Here is an 18,952-nt window from a genome sequence, read left to right as displayed (position 1 = left end):
CCAAGGAGTGATCAGTGAGGCTTGCTCACCCTTCAATAGCCATATATGGCCAGTGCGAAAGTCTAATGGGGTGGAGACAAGCATTAGAATATTGTGGCCTGAATCAAGTCACACCACTCTTGAGTGCTGCTGTACTGGATATGCTAGAAGTTAACTATGAACTGGAGTCAAAGGCTGCCAAGTGGTACATCATGACTGATATTGCCAATGCATTTTTCTCAATTCCTTTGGCAGCAGAGTGCAGGCCACAGTTTGCTTTTACTTGGAGGGGCATCCAGTACACTTGGAACTGACTGCTTCAGGGGTGGAAACACAGCCCTACCATCTGCCATGGACTGATCCAGACTGCACTGGAACAGGGTCAAGCTCCAGAACACTTGCAATACATCGATGACATTATTGTGTGGGGTGATACAGCTGAAGAAGTTTTTGAGAAAGGGAGGGAAATAATCCAAATCCTGCTGAAAGCCGGTTTTGCCATAAAACGGAATAAAGTCAAGGGACCTGCACAGGAGATTCAATTTTTGGGAATAAAATGGCAAGATTTATGTCACCAGATCCCCACAGATGTGATCAACAAGATAACAACAATGTCTCCACCAACTAATAAGAAAGAAGCACAAGCTTTCTTAGGTGTTGTGGGGTTCTGGAGAATGCACATCCCAAATTACAGCTTGATTGTAAGCCCTCTCCAGCACGTGACCCGGAAGAACAATTTTAAATGGGGCCCTGAGCAACAACAAGCCTTTGAACAAATTAAATGAGATAGTTCATACAGTAGTCCTTGGACTAGTCTGGACTGGGCAAGATATGAAAAATGTGCTTTAAACCACAGCCAGGGAGAATGCTACATGGAGTAAGTGGGCCGAACTAATTACACAGGGAGCTCAAATAAGAAATCCCAGTCTTCCAGAAATTCTAGAGTTCTTCATGGACTGGCCAGAGGGCAAAGATTTTGGAATGTCACCAGAGGAGGTGATGTGCACTGAAGAGGCCCCACCATATCATAAACTGTCAGAAAGTGAGAATCCATATGCCTTGTTTACTGATGGGTCATGGGCCTAAGCCATGACAGTAAACTAGCAGGAGCCATCTACAGTGACATCTATTCCATTTGGAGAATAAACAATCTCTCCCCTAAAACTTCTGTAAACATAGCACAGCCTAACTGTTGTGGCATGCAAATATAATCAAATCATTAACCTGCTGAAAAATACAAGCAGCAGTGCCTCAACATTTATATTCATGTTCTGGCAAGTCCCAGAACAGGGAGCTATTTGCTTTCTAGGTACAATTTCAAGCTGTGCATCAAGGCTTCTGCTTTATCATTTATATTGCAATATATAGAACAGATTAACAATAATACAAAAAATAGTGTAAATGCAATTTTTAAAGAATCCACTTTCAGCTGAGTTTCAGCACTTGCCCCTTTTATTTCATTACTTGAAAATTTATAAACATTTCTTCGCATTGCTGTTGTTCGGCAGGCCCACGTAAAGCTCATTTCTTCCAAGTAGTTTTAGTTGGAAAACAGTTAAATTCTCAATAGTTCCTTCTACTGCAGATCTTTCTACACTTAAGATCTGCTGTACTTGAGAAAGAGGCAACCTCCTTCATTCCTCTGATGTCTGTGTTTAAGGTATCATTAACTTAACAGCTTTCCTTCTATGAAGTCTGTACAATAAAAAAGGGGCTGAGCAAGAACTTACAAAGATGACTGTTTTCCATTAATTAACTCCAATCTGTAGTGCATTCATTTTAATCTCACACAGGAGGATATAGTCATTGGTCCCACTCATCCCTGCAGAGGATTAGACACAATCCCCAAAAATCTACACTTAAGCTCCTCTAGAGTCAATGCATTAAGAACTGGAGATGCATATCTGAGGGCAGAATTTGGACCACAGCCGTTCGTCAAAAGTAGTGTTTACTGAAGATTCAGAAATTACCCAAATGCCATGAGATTAATACTGTCAAACACAAGACATGCTTTTGTGAGCCTGAGAAGACATTTGGCAGGCGTGTAACAGTGCCTCTGATGTGTTATGCTGTTGTGTGCACCAGTCTTTAGAATTACTTGCATATGAGGAATGTGTGCTTAAAGTGGGACACAAGAATACAGCTCTGTTTATTAGGACAAGCTGAAATATAAATTAAAACTGAACAAACCACTATTCCCTGAAAACTAGGTCTCATTGTGTCAGTGACAATAGATAATAGTCCATGGTGAAACACACAAAAATAGAAAAGTACTGTTTGGCATGGGTTGTGAGAGCATAACCTTGAATATAGGGGAGATACCATTGCTGTTAGCAAAAAGAAGTCATACCAGTAAACATCTGTTCACACGCTGGCCACGTGTGCGCTGATGTTGCAACTGGTAATTTTCCACTCCAGCCAAGGAGGGATATGAGGACCTGTGCAGGGATGGACGGGTGAGAAGGCCAGATATGCATCTTTACTGGGGGGATGCCTTGACAATGCACTGCCTTCCACCCCTCCAACCGGGCAACATGTTCAGTCTCCTGCTGCTCGGTGGTATCCCATTCAACCAGGGGTCAGTATGCATGCACCCTGCTTCGCATTAATATATATAATTGTTTCACATTAATATATCAATAAATAGACTAGAGCATTTAATTATTTATATTGTGTTTGGTGTCCAGTCTTTGTACAAGGGAATCCTACGAACCTGAAACATTGAAGAACAACTTTCACCATAATACTCCTCCTTATGATTGACAACTGCACCCAAGTGTATACTTTTTATAAAAATACACAGGTAATTCTCCAAACATTTATCAAATCAAAAGGGTTTAACAAAAATGGATAATTAATCTCAAAATAAATTACAGTAGCATGACAACATTTGTCTTCTTTAGTGTGACCATGTGCATTCCTTTGTTATCTTGCTGTTAAGATTGTTACAGATCCAGTTCACATCTCTGAAAGTTAATGAGATGTCTGTGATTATAAATGTATAAAACTGCTTGCTACAAGCAAATGTCTGATATCAGTTTCACCTGGTCACAGATTATATGTAGACAGCCTTCTCTGCCCCCCAAATAAATATTATATAGTATTCTTGTAAGTTCCAGCATAATTAGACTCAAACAGAAAACTCGGGTCCTCCTTTCTTTGCTCTCTGTAGAAGTCGCCTGATTTGAAATCCTGCAAAAGGGTTGATCCACAGGAGTGAAGGCTGACCCCCAAAAACAGATTTCATTCCTTCCCAACGTAGTCTCCGCTCCCACGTTGGCTTTTCACTCTTCAGTCTTTCAATCTCCTGTATACAGACATGCAGTGACACACTGTTAAGTCCACAGTTTAATAAAGGCTAATAGCACTTACTGAAGCTGATGATTATTTTGCATTCTTTTGATATATACCTAGTGATGTGAGCTGATTAGTTTCTTACTGTTACTTAGTAGGAAAGAAGTAAGAGTGGCTGATTTAGCCCTGTGGGTAGAGGGCAGACAACTTAGAACATTAAATGTGTACAAAAAGGCTGGTCTACCTCTACCTCTCCTCCATCAAAGTAAAAGACAAAATGACCAGAAAAGCTGATGTTACAGTAGAGGATCCACACACAACATACCTACACCAGAAGTTATTTACTCAATTAATGAAATGAGATGATAAGGCTTCCAAGAAGGCTCTTATGCTGCAATTACTGAAGCTAGGCTTGCTCTCCCAAATGCATTCTTTTGATGAACATTTCTTGTACTTCCCACTAACAAAGGCTTGATTTACTAATTATATTTCACAGCTACAGAAATACACTTTTAAACAGCCTCACATAAGAAAAATCTGAACAACCACAAGATTCAAATTCCTTCTGTTTCCAGTCAATTACCCATCACAAAACATCCTCTCAAGGCAGGGGAGCCAAAGGTCCAAACTATGGTGATACTCTAACATAAACTGTATCAAAGTAGAGGAAACCTGAAGGGTTGATACAAGATACCCAGTTTAAGTGTAAGCCTGAGAAAAGCAGACATTTCTCATGGCACGTATCAGGAGTTTGCGACACTTGAGAAGTGAAACCCCAAACTGAAGTCAGGATCTGTGCAGTGTCTGTAATTGAAAACCTAATTATAAAATTTAGGCCAGAAAGGTAAATAATATAAGAACTCCTGCTAGAAAGCAAACCTGAAAAAAAATATTGTTGCGGCGTACAAAAGTAGAGGTCTTTACCGTTTCATCATTGCATATTGACTGGATTTGGGTGCCAAACATGACTGCAGTGAAAGTGAGAAACAGAAAACCCTCAAGGAACAAGATGATCATCAGGATCACAGTTACAGGTGGGGAGAAGTCACTGCATTCTGTGAAAATGATATATGTAGTGATTAAAAATAAGTCTATAGAATATGTTCATACTAAGATATCCCCTCTTCAACAAACAGCAATAAAAAGTTAAATATCTGACACTTGAAAGAGTATTTCAGAACTAAAACAAACTTCTAATTTCTAGCACTGCAGCAGCTTTATTTGCTGCCCAAGGAAATAAAGAATTTTATGGAAGTAACACTTTTGGCTTCCTTTAAAGCATATGGTACTGCATTGCTGCAATCCTGCTTCAGTATTTCAAGGATATCAAATAAATGTTTGCACATGAGAATTTAAATACTCAGAACTGCTCATATATAAAGATGAGAGCAGCTTGAAGTTTCATGCGTGACAAGCACTGTAAAAACCACCATTGTCAGCCGAATTGATAGTTAATCCAGATGTTCCATTTTGCTGCAATTGCTTTTATTTTTTTTTAATTAACCACACAGCAGGTTCTGACTTACATCTCAGGAGGCCCTCTGATCAACTGTTTAACTCAATTATAGTTAAACGAAGAAGAAATGGGATAGTATACAGGAAGCAGAATGTTTCAAGTAAAAGAAGTACTAGGATTCCATCAATTTAATTGAATATTCAGCAAAAAATCAGTCACATGGATTCCCCTATTGTTTCAGGTACCAGGAAGAACATACAATCAACCATCTTCTGGCAAAAGCACAAGATCAGAATGAGCTCTGGCACAATGGAAAATTAAGAAATGCAAGTCAGAGGCCTAAACTCACTACTAGGACAATTTAGGAAATTTCCTTTCTACAGGAACCCCACAGTTTGTCCCAGTAACAAAATAAGGAAAAAAATAAAGTTCCAGCTGTTGTTCACAGAACTGTGCTGGGACACACAAAGCCCCAGCTGGCAGCTTCAGGTAATATAGCACTGAGTTGGCTGAGGACCAGCTATCTGCTTCCTTCCTATTACAGAGGTAGTAAACTTTTACTATATGGAAAGGGAGTGAGAATGCCCTTGACAGCCACAGCTTTTACAGTGAATGTCTAAAATAAAGGGAAACAAAAGAGAGAGAGGGACAGAGAGAAGGGTGCAGAGGAGGGCACAGAGAGGGCAAAGACAAAATAGGTATGAAATATTTTCAGGACCTCACTTTCAAAAGACTGAAGTCCTGTAATGTTTCATACATGGGACTAAAATAGGTGGAACTTCCCCTTAATTTCTGCTAGATTATGACAGTGAAAATTAAGTATTTGCTTACCAGTCCACTGCCCTTGGACACAGGAGAAAAACTGAAACCCACACAGTATGAGCGCATGAGCTGAAATTAGGGCTATATACATCTGGAAATAAGAGAGTGCTTACTTTTGACTGCTGCCAGGTAGTAAAGCAGATATTCCTTTCAGCCAACCTTCACCACTGCACAGCGATTTCAATTTTTAATTCAATACAATGATGTAAAAACAAATTCTAATTAAGCTTGAATCTAAAAACATGGGCAACAATAAAAGTTTAAGGATTAGCTCCCTAAACACAATACCATTTCATTAACTGTTACTACATAAAACACAGCAAAATTAATATAGCTTAAAATAATAGCACTTTACAAGATTAAAATGAATATGAATAGAAATATCTTCCTCTTGGAGAATATCTTGCATAGAAGGAAACAAAACCAAACCCAAAAAAACCCAGTTGTGCCCTTAAGACATTACTCAATAAGCACAACCAAAACTGTTATAATCAAGGTAGATTTGTACTGAAATCAAGCTGCTGTTTTCACTTACCGTAAACAGAACAAAAAATCTCTGATTTTTCTCCCCCACACAATTATTCACCCATGGGCAGTGGTGATCCATCTTTCGAATACATCGTTTGCAAATACTGAAGGATAGAAAAAGAGACTTCTGATGAGAAAGAGTACTTCATATTTTAATGTTGAAATAAGGGTACCCGGTGATCATAAGATGATGTGCTGAATTCTCTCTTGACAAACTGCAAAGTTATTATATTTGCATTTCTTTAAAGAAACTATTTGCTCACTCACAACTCAGATTTTGGTTGTTACAAAATTGACTGTATACATAAAATTTTCTTCAAATAAGAAAACCAGTATTAACATGAGCCCCACTGCAGTAACTTGTTTTAGACACTTGTGGCACTGCATAGGCAAAGTTTTTGTTCTTTCTAGATTCCGTAGAATCTTCCCCTCTGGAGAAGCTATTTTACACAAAGGAATTATTTCAAGGTCGCAGAATTAAGTTCTAAATTTGTTTTGTGAATCACAAGGAAAAAAAAAACAACTCCACACACCAAAGAAATTCACAATTCGCATCTTCAAAGAGAAATTGAGGCATCAACTGGTCATACAACTGTAAACATATGCCAATATGGTCACTCCTCACCTCCTCAACATTAAAAAAAAACTGATACTATAAGCAGCACACATTCTTTGCCTACTTGTTAATGAATATTTGAACACTGCTGATAATTTTGCTAGTTTTGCAACTAAACATTTTGTTTCTGCCAAGTTTTTAGTCAAGGTTATTTCCACAAGTCAAATATTTCAGTAACTCTATTTTATATCTGCTAGGCCATACACCACCTCATTTCTCTTATATCTGCATCTGTCCATCTGCAGCCAGGCATGAACAGTTATACAAGAGAAACAAAATAGTTGCAACATGTGCTGAAGTTCTTCAATTAATCAATAGCTTAAGTAATACTGATGTTGAATTTTCCTAGCTTTGTGTGTGAGAGCCACACACAAAATATTCCAGATTTTCCTGCAGAACATCTAAAATATTAAGCATTTTCATTTTGGCAGTTACAAAGGCAAACAAACCTTTAAAAATGCAGGCACTACATTCCCACTGCCTCTAGTTTTACGGACATTAAAGACAATTCATCCTCAGATGCAAATTACTTCTTAACTAGTGCCAGATATACATGAAAATCTCAACACCATAGCTAAACACCATGCCGTGGTTTATGTCCAGCCGGTAACTCAGAACCACACAGCCGCTCACTCACTCCCCCACTTCCTCCTCCCCCAGCTCCTGGAGAAATAGGGAGGAGAATAGAAAGAATGTAACTGATTTGAGTTGAGATAAGAACAGTCCAGTAACTAAGGTATAATCCAAAACTACTACTGCTACCACCAATAATAATAATGATCAGGGAAATAAGAAGGGAAGAGTATACAACCGCTCACTACCTGCTGACCGATACCCAGACTGACCCGAGCAGTGATCTAGCCCTTCTGGGTAAATCCCCCCAGTTTATATACTGGGTATGACGTGCTGTGGTATGGAATAGCCCTTTGGCTAGTTTGGGTCAGGTGCCCTGTTTCTGCTTCCTCCTGGCTTCCCCTCCTCCCTAGCAGAACATGAGACTCAAAGTCCTTGAAGTATACATTACTAAGCAATAACTAAACCCAATCAGTGTTATCAGCGCTGTTCCCAGGCTGAAAGTCAAAAACACAGCACTGCACCACCTACTAAGGAGAAAAATGACTGCTACTTCTGAACACCATTCACACCATGCACAGATCCCGCATTTTTCAATATACCACTACTTTTGTCTCATATATATATATATATATATATATATATATATATATATATAAATATTGATTGATTGATGGCTTGGCTTCGTGAATGAAGATTTGGGAAGGGCTTTACCCATGCTTACTACAAGCACGATGACTAAGGGCAATGTGGGATAGGCAAATCTGGCTGGAAAAAAAAGGCTGCTTGGTCATTAAGGATGTTTCTGAACAAGACTGTCATCTCCTGAGTCAATCTCGAGTGACCAATGTCCTGAACTGCCCACATGCAAGGTTGGATCTGCAGCTTCCAGTGCACCTTATCACCTGCCGTTTTGTTCCTCGCCTGTCGCTACAGGGCTTTGCAAGTGTGGGTAAACCCTTTGAGCCTGCAGACTGGATTTTTTAGGTGAAGCACAGCGTGCGCGGAACTGGTCCCACTCTTTACACCTGAGGTTTATCTGCCAGGGCCTAGCTAGCTAGGATGGTGACAGCAAAGTCCTCAGGTTGTGGGTTTAGTTAGAGTGTACTTCTCTTAGATAGAAGACCTTACAAGGCTAGACGAGCTACATCTGCCCAGGTTTGAAGTTAGAGTTTTCCTTCTCCTAGGATGGTTGCCCAAAGGCAAGTGTGAAGATGGCTTGGCTTCGCGAACGAAGATTTGGGAAGGGCTTTACCCAGGCTTTCTGAACAAGACTGTCATCTCCTGAATCAATCTCGAGTGACCAATGTCACAGCAGCACAACATCAAAAGTCTAGGCAGGATTCTGACTCTGACTTAGAGGCGTAAGCCCGCAGATGGTAGCCGTGTGCCAGTGGCTCCTCACCCAAGTGCATGCACCAGGAGTCTGAACCTGCGGATCCTCTCATACTGAGCAGGATTACTATTGTAACAACACATCATCAGTAGGGTAAAACTAACCTGTCTCACAACAGTCTAATACATATATATATACACACAGACACACCCCCACACAAAGAGAGAGATATCATTCCTTAGTATGTGGACCAATCCCCATAAAGCTCCTGAATTCATCCAGTCCATGATGTCGGGCTTCATCTCTTGTAACAGTCTTTCAGAGCAGGAGAGATGGTGTGCAGTGTTGGACTGTTGCCTGCTGGGGACACCATGGAACTCGTCTGGTCACTGCTGAGCTCATCAGGTTTTGTCAAAGTTCATTCTTTGTTGGAATGATGATGAGAGGGAAGTCAGGGCCAGTCACTACTGATGTGAAGACATCTAGCTGTTGGGCTATAAAATTGCTACATAGCAGGTAATAGCATTCAATTAAGTTCATTGGCTGTTTTTGTCTAAAATCAAATCCCCTTGCGGTACACATTGGACTTCCCCATCTTCCTGCATTACCCACCAAGTATGTCCAGGTCACTGAGCAAAAGCAATCCCATGAGTGGGTTTATCTTTACTTGAAACAGGAATAATACAGTCTTCCCCAGCAAATTCTTTAGGTGTGTGCAACACAGGAACTTGATCCCCTTCTACAGTATGTAAAAGTTCTGACTGAGCTGGGCCAGCCCTGGTGGCAGACCCTCTAGTGTTCACCAACCAGGTGGCTTTTGGTAAATGTGTAGCCCAATGTATGAAAGTCCCACCACCCATTGCTCTCAGTTTAGTTTCTAACACCCCATTGCACTGCTGGATTTTCACAGAGGCGGGTGCATGGCAGGGGATGTGATATACCCACTCAATGCCATGCTCTTTGGGCCAAGTGTCTATAAGGTTGCTCTGGAATCGAGTCCCACTGTCTGACTCAATTACCTCTGAGGTGCCGTGTCAACACTTGTTTATCAAGGCCCAAGACAGTGTTCCAGGCAGTGGTGTAGAATACAGCTTAGGTTTCCAACAATCTGGTGGAAGCATCTACCATGGTAAGCACATGGCACTAGCCTTGGCAGGTCAGGAGTGTGATATAATCAATCTGCCAGGCCTCTCCATATGTGTACTTCAGCCACTGTCCTCCATACCAAAGAGGCTTTAACCTCTTGCCTTGCTTAATTGCAGGAGATTCCACATTCGTGAATAACCTGAGCAACAGTGTCCATTGTTAAGTCCACCTCTCAATCAGGACCCCATCTCTTTGTTGCATCCTGGCCTTGACGGCCTGAAATGTCATGGGCAATCCAGGCCAAAAAAAATTCACCCATATGTTGCCAATCTGTGTCATAGAATCATAGAATAGTTAGGGTTGGAAAGGACCTTAAGATCATCTTGTTCCAACCCCCCTGCCATGGGCAGGGACAACTCACACTAAACCATATCACCCAAGGCTTCATCCAACCTGCTCTTGAACACTGCCAGGGATGGAACATTCACTACCTCCCTGGGCAACCCATTCCAGTACCTCACCACCCTAACAGTAAAGATTTTCTTCCTTATATCCAATCTAAACCTCTGCTGTTTAAGTTTCAACCCATTACCCCTTCTCCTATCACTACAGTGCCTAATGAAGAGTCCCTCCCCAGCATTCCTGTAGGCCCCCTTCAGATACTGGAAGGCTGCTATGAGGTCTCCATGCAGCCTTCTCTTCTCTAGGCTGAACACCCCCAGCTTTCTCAGCCTACCTTCATATGGGAGGTGCTCCAGGCCCCTGATCATTCTTGTGGCCCTCCTCTGAATTTGTTGCAACAGTTCCATGTCCTTATCTTGAGGACACCAGAACTATACACAGTACTCCAAGTGGGGTCTCACAAGAGCAGAGTAGAGGGGCAGGATCACCTCCTTCCACCTGCTGGTCATGCTTCTTCTGATGCGGTTGGCTTTCTGGGCTGTAAGCGCACACTGCTGGCTCATGTTCATTTTCTCATTGACTAACACCCCCCAAGTCCTTCTCCGCAGGACTACAATGAATTTCCTTTTTTCCCAGCCTGTAAGTGTGCCTGGGATTGCCCCGACCCAGGTGTAGGACCTTCCACTTGTCATGGTTAAACTTCATGAGGTTGGCATCAGCCCACCTCACAAGTGTGTCAAGGTCCCTCCGAATGGCATTCCTTCCCTCCAGCGTATCAACAGAACCACACAGCTTGGTGTCATCAGCAAACTTGCTGAGGGCACACTCAATCCTGTTGGGGGTCGAGCATGGGCGCTTGAACAGGCCTACAGCAAGCTGTGAGAAAGTGAACTTATGACCCCAGGTTAAAAGAAGAAGAAGTGTCAAGATCAGCAAAACAGAAATGCAATAACAAGATGCCAGAAGCATGATGTAATGCTAAGCTGAAGCGAAGGTGTGAAACCAATCAGGAGAGGTAAAGGGGAGCGTGTATCCCTCGTGGGCAAAGTGAAGCAGCCAATCAAGTAATGCGTGATCGCATGTAAGACAGTATATTAAGAGCAGCCTTGTAATCAATAAACGGAGCATTTTGTGAACCTACATTGTATCGGTGTTTTCTCCCCTCCACTTGGCCACAGCACAATCCCATTGTCCATGTCACTGACAAAGATGTTAAACAATACCGGTCCCAACACCGATCCCTGAGAGACACCACTCGTTACTGGTATCCAGTTGGACATTGAGCCATTAACCTCAACTCTTTGTGTGCCACTATCCAGCCTGTTCTTTATCCACTGAGTAGTCCACTTATCAAATTGATGTCCCTCCAATTTAGAGACAAGGATGTCGTGTGGGACAGTGTTGAATGCTTTGCACAAGTCCAGGTAGATGACGTCAACTGCTCTGCCCCTGTCCATCAGTTCCGTAGACCCATCATAGAAGGCCACCAAATTGGTCAGGCAGGATTTTCCCCTAGTAAAGCTATGCTGGCTGTCACGAACCACCTTGTTGTTTTTCATGTGACTTAGCATGCCTTCCAAGAGAATCTGCTCCAAGATTTTGCCAGGCACAGAGGTGAGAATGACTGGGCTGTAATTCCCCGGGTCATCCATTTTCCCCTTCTTGAAAATGGGGGTTATATTTCCCTTTTTCCAGTCATCAGGAACATCACCTGACTGCCATGCTTTTTCAAATATGATGGCCAGTGGCTTTGCAACTTCATTCGCCAGCTCCTTCAGGACCCGCGGATGGATTTCATCAGGTCCCATGGACTTGTGTACATTCAGGTTTTTAAGATGGTCTCGAACCAGATTCTCTCCTACAGTGGGCCCAAGGTCTTCATTTTCACAGTCCCTGCGCCTGCCTTCCAAGACTTGGGTGGTGCTGTCAGAGCCTTTGCCAGTTAGGACGGAGGCAAAGAAGCTATTCAGAACCTCAGCCTTCTCCAAAGCCTTTGTAGCCAGTTCTCCCAAAATCTTCCAGAGGTGGCCTACATTGTCCCTAGTCTGTTTTTTTTATTCGATACATACCTATAGAATCCCTTCCTGTTATCCTTAACACGCCTTGCCAAAGTTTGACTCAAAATTTGAATTTATCATCTCAGCTGGTTCAAATTGCAGAGCACAAGAAGGGAGAATGGTTTTCCATCTTTTAAACCAGGATAATTTGTTTGCTTTTTTTTTTATAAATTTTACAAAAGTTTTAAATCCATCAAGTCACTCTTCAGAATTATAGAAGTGAAATATGTTTGCAATATGTTTGGATTCAGTTTCTGATGAAGTGCTTTGCCAAGCACCCTGATAAAAATGTATTAATTTAAAGCTATGAAGAGAAAATACAAATAGAATGTTACAGCAGACATTTCTTTAGCTGGACTATGCTTTTTTTTATGCCTTTTTGAATCGTAATAGCAATAAAAAGAACTGGCAATTACATTGCCTATAAAAAGTCATTAGACAGGAATGGAAATGTATAAAAACCCACAATTAATGTTAGAAGAGTACATACACACACATACACATATGACCTTGAAAAATATGAATATAGAGGATAATTATGGGATCTTGACAGGAGACTGCTCTGAAGTTTGAATGAGTTATCTTCTATGTCTGTGGGATTCTAGCAGTCTTGAGGAGCCTCATACATTCCTTAAAAATGAAATTCAGGCTGTACAACCACCAAGCACATCCCTGCATCAGATTCCTGAGCAGGGAGTGATGTGGGGCACATGGGGATGAAAGAAGGGAACCCCATTCTTGGATCATCCTACCCTGCAAAGCTTGCTGGATGGGAACACCCACATCCACAGTGGATCCTGAGAGCTGCATAAATAGGTTAAAATAAGGAGGGACTGTGCAATTTTTGTAGCCAGCCATAAAAGCAACCTGCTCTAATTTCTCAAATGAACTTTGCATAAAACTATGAATGCCAGGGCTTGACATTTATTGTCCGCAGTCCTGATCCTTGTCTCAAATCATGGACAGCAAATAAACACTCCTGGCTTGAAAGAATTGGTTGTCTGCAAAGACCTATTTCTTCCTAGAAGTATTTATGAACCCCAGTGTGATAGTTGCTGCCTGGACAGGCAAAAATCATACTTTGGATAATCTGGGAGCAAACACAGCCTGGTGCAGGCTTTTCCAGCTTAAGGGAAATCAAACATTGCCAACCCCATGGGAAACCGTGGAAAGGGATGGTATTCCATCACCTGGGAGCAAAGCAGGGAGACCTCGCAGTTACACCATACATAGGTGGTCTGGGCCAGTCTTAATGAATATATGAGAAACTAAAAGAAAAGTCCAGGGGAGAAAATCATCCCTCTTTCACTCCAGACATCACATTACAAAAGGATTATTCTTAAACTTATGTTTTAAAAGCATTGTTAGTCCTTGAGTCCAAATTTTAAAAAGAGCAACAGCAGATGCTCAGAAATTGATTGGGGGGCTCATTTACATGCTCAATGCAAAGAAAATTCAAAAGAAAAAAAAAACTTCAAGAAAAATAAGCTCAAACAAGTGGGATTTTCTTCACAGGATTTCCCCCCTCCTATTAGATGCTTTTGTATCCAATGACAATGTTCTTTTCCCCTTTTTGGAAAAGCTTTGGACTGACATTTGTTTAGAATTTACTAAAGTAATTTCAGCATAAGACCCATGGTGTCAACTCATCTTTCCTTACTAAACCAATAAGCACACATTAAGGCACAAAGCATTGGGCTTCCTGTTTATGTCCACAGATAGTGAATTAATGCAAACTCCATCTGATGTATTAATCTCTCCTTTTCTTGCATAATCCGTAAATGAAGCCCAGATGGAAAGAAATAGCTTGAAACCTCTCCCTCCTCCTGCCCCTCTCCCTGAAAAATGTTGGGAGATGGGTTTTGGTAGCCCTGATTACACTGCAGAATTGTTCTCTGATTCCTTAAGTATATTGTTATATCCCAACAGCAATATAGGATTATACTGCTGTTATAGCACATGATATATTTTGGATCCTACGCTACATCTCTGCTTACAAGATGAAGGATATTAAAAAGAAACCATTGAAAATTTATAACCCAAGTAGCTAGAAACTAACACACTAATCTGAGCTCAGTGAATTTAGTGAAGAGACTCCAAACAACACAGGATTAAATTTTTCCAAGTCTTACAAAGCTAGAGTTAGCTAGGTATAGGTTCTAAGTTCTTACATTGCTTACATGCCTTTGAAAGTGGTCTTGCTGGATATGATTATGTTCTATTCCTTATTTTTCAAGGGAAAAACTTTTCATGAGATGCCTATAATGCCTTTTGTATATTGCTGCTTCAAAAACTTTGGATGGCTGTTTCCTATGGTATCTTTGCCAGGTGACAGACTAGCAAAGTGGCATGACCAGTTGTGGTTTAATCACACTGGCATTTCAAGTGGTTTCACAGTGTATATCTATCCAGTAGTTTACAGAACTGAAAGCACAACTGCATGATAGATGCCTTCCCCACACAAGTGGGAAGTGGAGTAATTACAATGTGACTTAAGAAAATGGACTGGGAAGAGTCATGTCCAGCACCCTCTTCTCTGTAACAGATTTCTTCTGCCTGTTAGGACACACCTGCCTTATTAAAAATAATCACCACTTTCCAGGCTCCAGAGGCATGCCTTGATCTCTTTGCACTCTTTCCCCACCTGCTCCAACTGGGTCATCTCTAGCTCCAGAGATGTTGTATTGATCAACCCTTTAAGGGTGGGGAATACCCCATAGTAATAATTTTCTGCAACCACAGTTATGTCATGGCCAATTCTTGATCATCTTGTCGGGAAGAGCTGAACCTCAAGTGAGTCTTTGCTGACATAAAGGCTTTCCAAGCTGACAATGAATTTTATCTTGCTGTTGCATACAATGGCAAAAATTTGTCAAAGGGAATTAAAGAACCGGTCCAGCTACAATTCGTCTCATTCTAGTAAAAAAACCCCACAGATACATTATTTAAATCTTCAATTATTAAGTTGCTTAGAGGAGTTTACTGCACTGGGGAACTCGGAAACATTTTAGACATAATGCCAGGAACTTGTCTGAAGCCCTGTGTGCCACCATATGCACTGAACTACCCATGAACTCAGGGTGGCTTCAGCATTCCTAATACCCAGGTCATGCAGCAGCAGAAGCTCAGACCACAGAGGAGCTTGAAACCCAAGAAGAAATTGCTTTGTAGAGAGTGCAGGAGCAGGCACAGCTCCAAAACCATGTGCCAGGGGTTGAGCTGACAGAAATATAAGCCAAGAAGCCACCAATTTTTGGTTTTATACCACCACTCTCGCCTCGAGGCAGACCACTTTCCTGCAGAAGTTGGTAAATTTGATGGAGAAAGGACTTCTTCAGGAACAAATGAATAGGAAAAGCTGAAAGATCAGAATTAATTTCTAAGAAAGCTGCAACAATTTAAGAAGTTTATGTATATGGGTGATTTTGGAGTTCTTTGGATTTCTAAATTTTATTTGGGGAGTATTGTAATAGCAAGAAATGTTATTGTTCTGTTTGAATGTGAGTGTTCTATTTCAAAACATTTCTTTTAACTTGAGAAACACTCCCCTCAGTGAGTGTCTTGGTTTAAACCCAGACGGTAACTCAGAACCACACAAATGCTCACTCACTCCCCCCCTTCCTCCTCCCCCCAGTCCTGGAGGGATGGGGAAGACAATCAAAAAGAATGTAACTGCCACAGGTTGAGATAAGAACGGTCCAGTAACTAAGTGTTGTGGTTTAAACACAGCCACACAGTCTCTCACCCTCTTTCTTTCCTTCCCCCCCCCCCCCCAGAGGAGTCTATACAGGGCTATTAAAGGGTGAGCAGGTCGTGCTGATCACTCCCTGACTCTCCAGTCTATGGATCAGCTTATGGATGGGAATCAGGATGTCTCAGTTGGTGCAATATTGCCACCAGTGCACTGTTGTGGTCGTGACTGGCACTTGTTCTTTGACCTTCAGGAACCCCAGAACAGAAGAATCTTCTGAGAGACCAGACAAGGTGGACAGCTACTCAGTTTCCTCAGTCTCCAAAGCAGCAATGCCAAAAGCCCATCGGCACCCTTTTGGGTCTTTGAAGTACCCTCTCCTGAGGTACTCTAGGCCAAGGATGCATGGAACCTCTGGACCAGTCACAATAGGGTGCTTTTGTCATTTCCTCCCAGTCAGGCTGATTTCAGTCTCCAGTACAGTCAATTCTTGGGACCCTCCTGTCACTCGAAAAATATAGATGGGTTCCACCCCTTGGCAGGTTGATGGCATCAGGGTACACTGTGCCCCGGTATCTACTAGAGGCTTATACTTCTGTGGGACTGATGTGCCAGGCCATTTGATCCACACAGTCCAGTAAATACGATTGTCCCCTACCACCATCTGGCTGGAGGCAGGGCCCCTCTAATAGTCATCACAACGTTGGACACTTAAGTCTTGTAGAAAGGGATTAGTCTTCTTTATCCCAGTAGCTGGAGTAAAATCACCTCTTCTGCTTCATCTGGGAACCTGCTCACCAGAGACTGAAGCCACAGCTCTCATGGGATGATCAATCTTGGCCCTTGCTCCCCTCTTCAATTCACCCGCCTGTTCCTCCAAGGCTGAAGTAGGTTTTCCATCCCGCTTCGTCATGTCTTCTCTGTGATCCCGCAGGTAAAACCATAGGGTGGCCCGTGGTGTGTATCTTATATATTTTCTCTCTCAAATAATAGGACGCCTTTTGTTAATAACTGACGTGTGTTGGTACATGTGAGGAGCTGGATAAATCAGAGAGATCATCTCTCAATTGTTTGAGGTCCTTGGACAGTTTTTCTACAGCTGAGATGATGGAAGGGGTAAGATTGTCTTCGAACTCTCAGAGTTGATGAATCATTTAATTCACTGTTAGTGGTACTATGTCATTCCAGGTTACTGTTGCCAATGAATGGGCATATGATGACGGTGCATTCCGTGTAAGTTTCCGCCACATGGGTCTTGTACACTCGACTTCATCTGGGTCTATGGATATATCCCCATTATTCAACTTGATGTGATAGATCATCTCTACGATGGCTGATTCCCTCAGAGACTGGATGCCTTTGTCTAAAGTAGTCCACTTGGCCAAATGACTCATAACATCGTCCTTGTATGGAAATCTTTCTTTCACAGCTGCCAAGAGCCACCTGCAAAGGCTGAGGGACTTTCTCTCTCTTGCAATTGCTTTGTCAATTCCCCCTCCTTCAGCAAGTGAACCCAGCTGCTTGGCTTCTGTACCTTCTAGTTCATGACCATCGGCCCCATTATCCCAGCATTGGAGCAACCAAGTGATGATGTGCTCCCCTGGTTGACGGGTGAAATCTTTTCGCATATTCCATAGCTCGGTTGATGTCCGAGGTTGAGAAGTCACCTCTTCTTCTTCTTCTTCATCATGTGATGATGACTCCTGATCAGATGTTGGCCTGGGTGGTGAGTACATTGTTTCTTCATCTTGCTTCACCCTTCTTGCCTCTTTTTTTTGCTTTTTCTCTTGCGTACAGGGGCAACCAATATTGGCATGAATTGGTCCTCTGGTTTAGCTGCAGTGATTATCACTGTGGTTTGAGTAGCAACTGTACTTGTTGCTGGGGGTGGTGTAGCTGCTGTACTTGGAGCTGGGGTAACTGCACTGTCTACCACAGTCGAAGTTTGGGCAGCAACTGTACTTGTCACTGGGGGTGCTGTAGCTGTTGTGCCTGGAGCTGGAGTAGCTGTGCTGTCTGTTGCTTTGCCCTCAGATCCAGGGACATTATTTTCTTTTTGAAGGTTCTGGATAGTGTTGAACAAGGCCCTGTAATCATAGGCCAAGCACCAGCACATTCCCATGATTTGTCTATCTCTGGTATGGCCAGAATGACAACACACCTCATTTAAGTGTTTTACTAATTTTTCCAGATTTTGTACTTGTTCGATGGTGAAATTCCAAAGCACTGGAGGGGCCCACTGACCTAGATGCTTGCCCATACTAGCCCACACATCCTGCTACTCATGTCTGTGCAGCCTCGGGGAAAATCTCTTGGTCCTCCTATATCGTCATTTAAACCCAGACAAGACCCAAACCTAACTTTGCATAACTCTTGAGATCAGACGAAATGGTCGTGGGCAAAACACACTCTGTATGTGTGCCAACATGGTGATCCCCATCACAATCAGCAAACAAGTCTCAACAGTATTAAAAGGCCATTCAAAAACTTCAAAACTCTCCAATGATGATGTAAACTGTCGGGGGGGGGGGGAACTGAGAGGGTAAAAGAATGTCTCCTTCTCAGGCTGACCACCCAAGAAGGAGAAAAAAGATGTGCAATTGCTAAGCACTTTTATTATATACCTCCCAAAGTATAAAGGTGGTGACCACAATGGGAACATAAGCCAGATCAGTTTCATGGTCAATGCTTCTATTGTATTACAACTCATTATCATAAAGTACAGTGAGACAAGAACCTTAGCCTAAGCCCCACACTTGAAAAACACTAACACAGCAAATACTGGCTCTAAGTAAGGTACAACATACTGAAACTCTGAGATCAAGAGAAACAACTTTGAGAGCCAATAAATCAGCATTGTGATGAGTGACTATTAATCTAAAACAATAAATGGTTATCACAAATATGATTCGACACACCCTGGTCAGATCTTTTGTTATCCCAACACCTCGTGCCACACGTTGGGCGCCAAAAAGTACTGTCGTGATTTAAATGCAGCCACACAATCTCTCACCCCCTCTCCCTCTTTCTTTCCATCTCCCCTCCCCCTAAACCCCTCCCCACTCCCTAATCCCAGAGGGATGGAGAGGAGAAGAGAAAGAATGTAACTCCC

General features: G+C 42.1%; 1 protein-coding gene across 1 annotated transcript in view; it reads right to left on the bottom strand.

Moving 5' to 3' along the window:
- Positions 1-1,434: 1,434 nt before the first annotated feature.
- Positions 1,435-18,952, bottom strand: part of LOC117438248 (palmitoyltransferase ZDHHC7-like) — a 35,712-nt gene continuing 18,194 nt past the window's right edge. The window contains exons 4-7 of the mRNA XM_034073767.1: positions 6,087-6,183; positions 5,561-5,642; positions 4,198-4,328; positions 1,435-3,286 (exon numbers count right to left, since the gene is read on the bottom strand). Coding sequence (XP_033929658.1) covers positions 3,110-3,286; positions 4,198-4,328; positions 5,561-5,642; positions 6,087-6,183 — 487 coding nt within the window. The 3' untranslated portion in view covers positions 1,435-3,109. The remainder of the gene's footprint in view (positions 3,287-4,197; positions 4,329-5,560; positions 5,643-6,086; positions 6,184-18,952) is intronic.

This window comes from Melopsittacus undulatus, assembly GCF_012275295.1.
Source record: "Melopsittacus undulatus isolate bMelUnd1 chromosome W unlocalized genomic scaffold, bMelUnd1.mat.Z SUPER_W_unloc_3, whole genome shotgun sequence".
Taxonomy (NCBI): Eukaryota; Metazoa; Chordata; class Aves; order Psittaciformes; family Psittaculidae; genus Melopsittacus; species Melopsittacus undulatus.
Note: the sequence above shows the minus strand (reverse complement) of the source record. Positions and strands in the feature narration are given on the sequence as shown.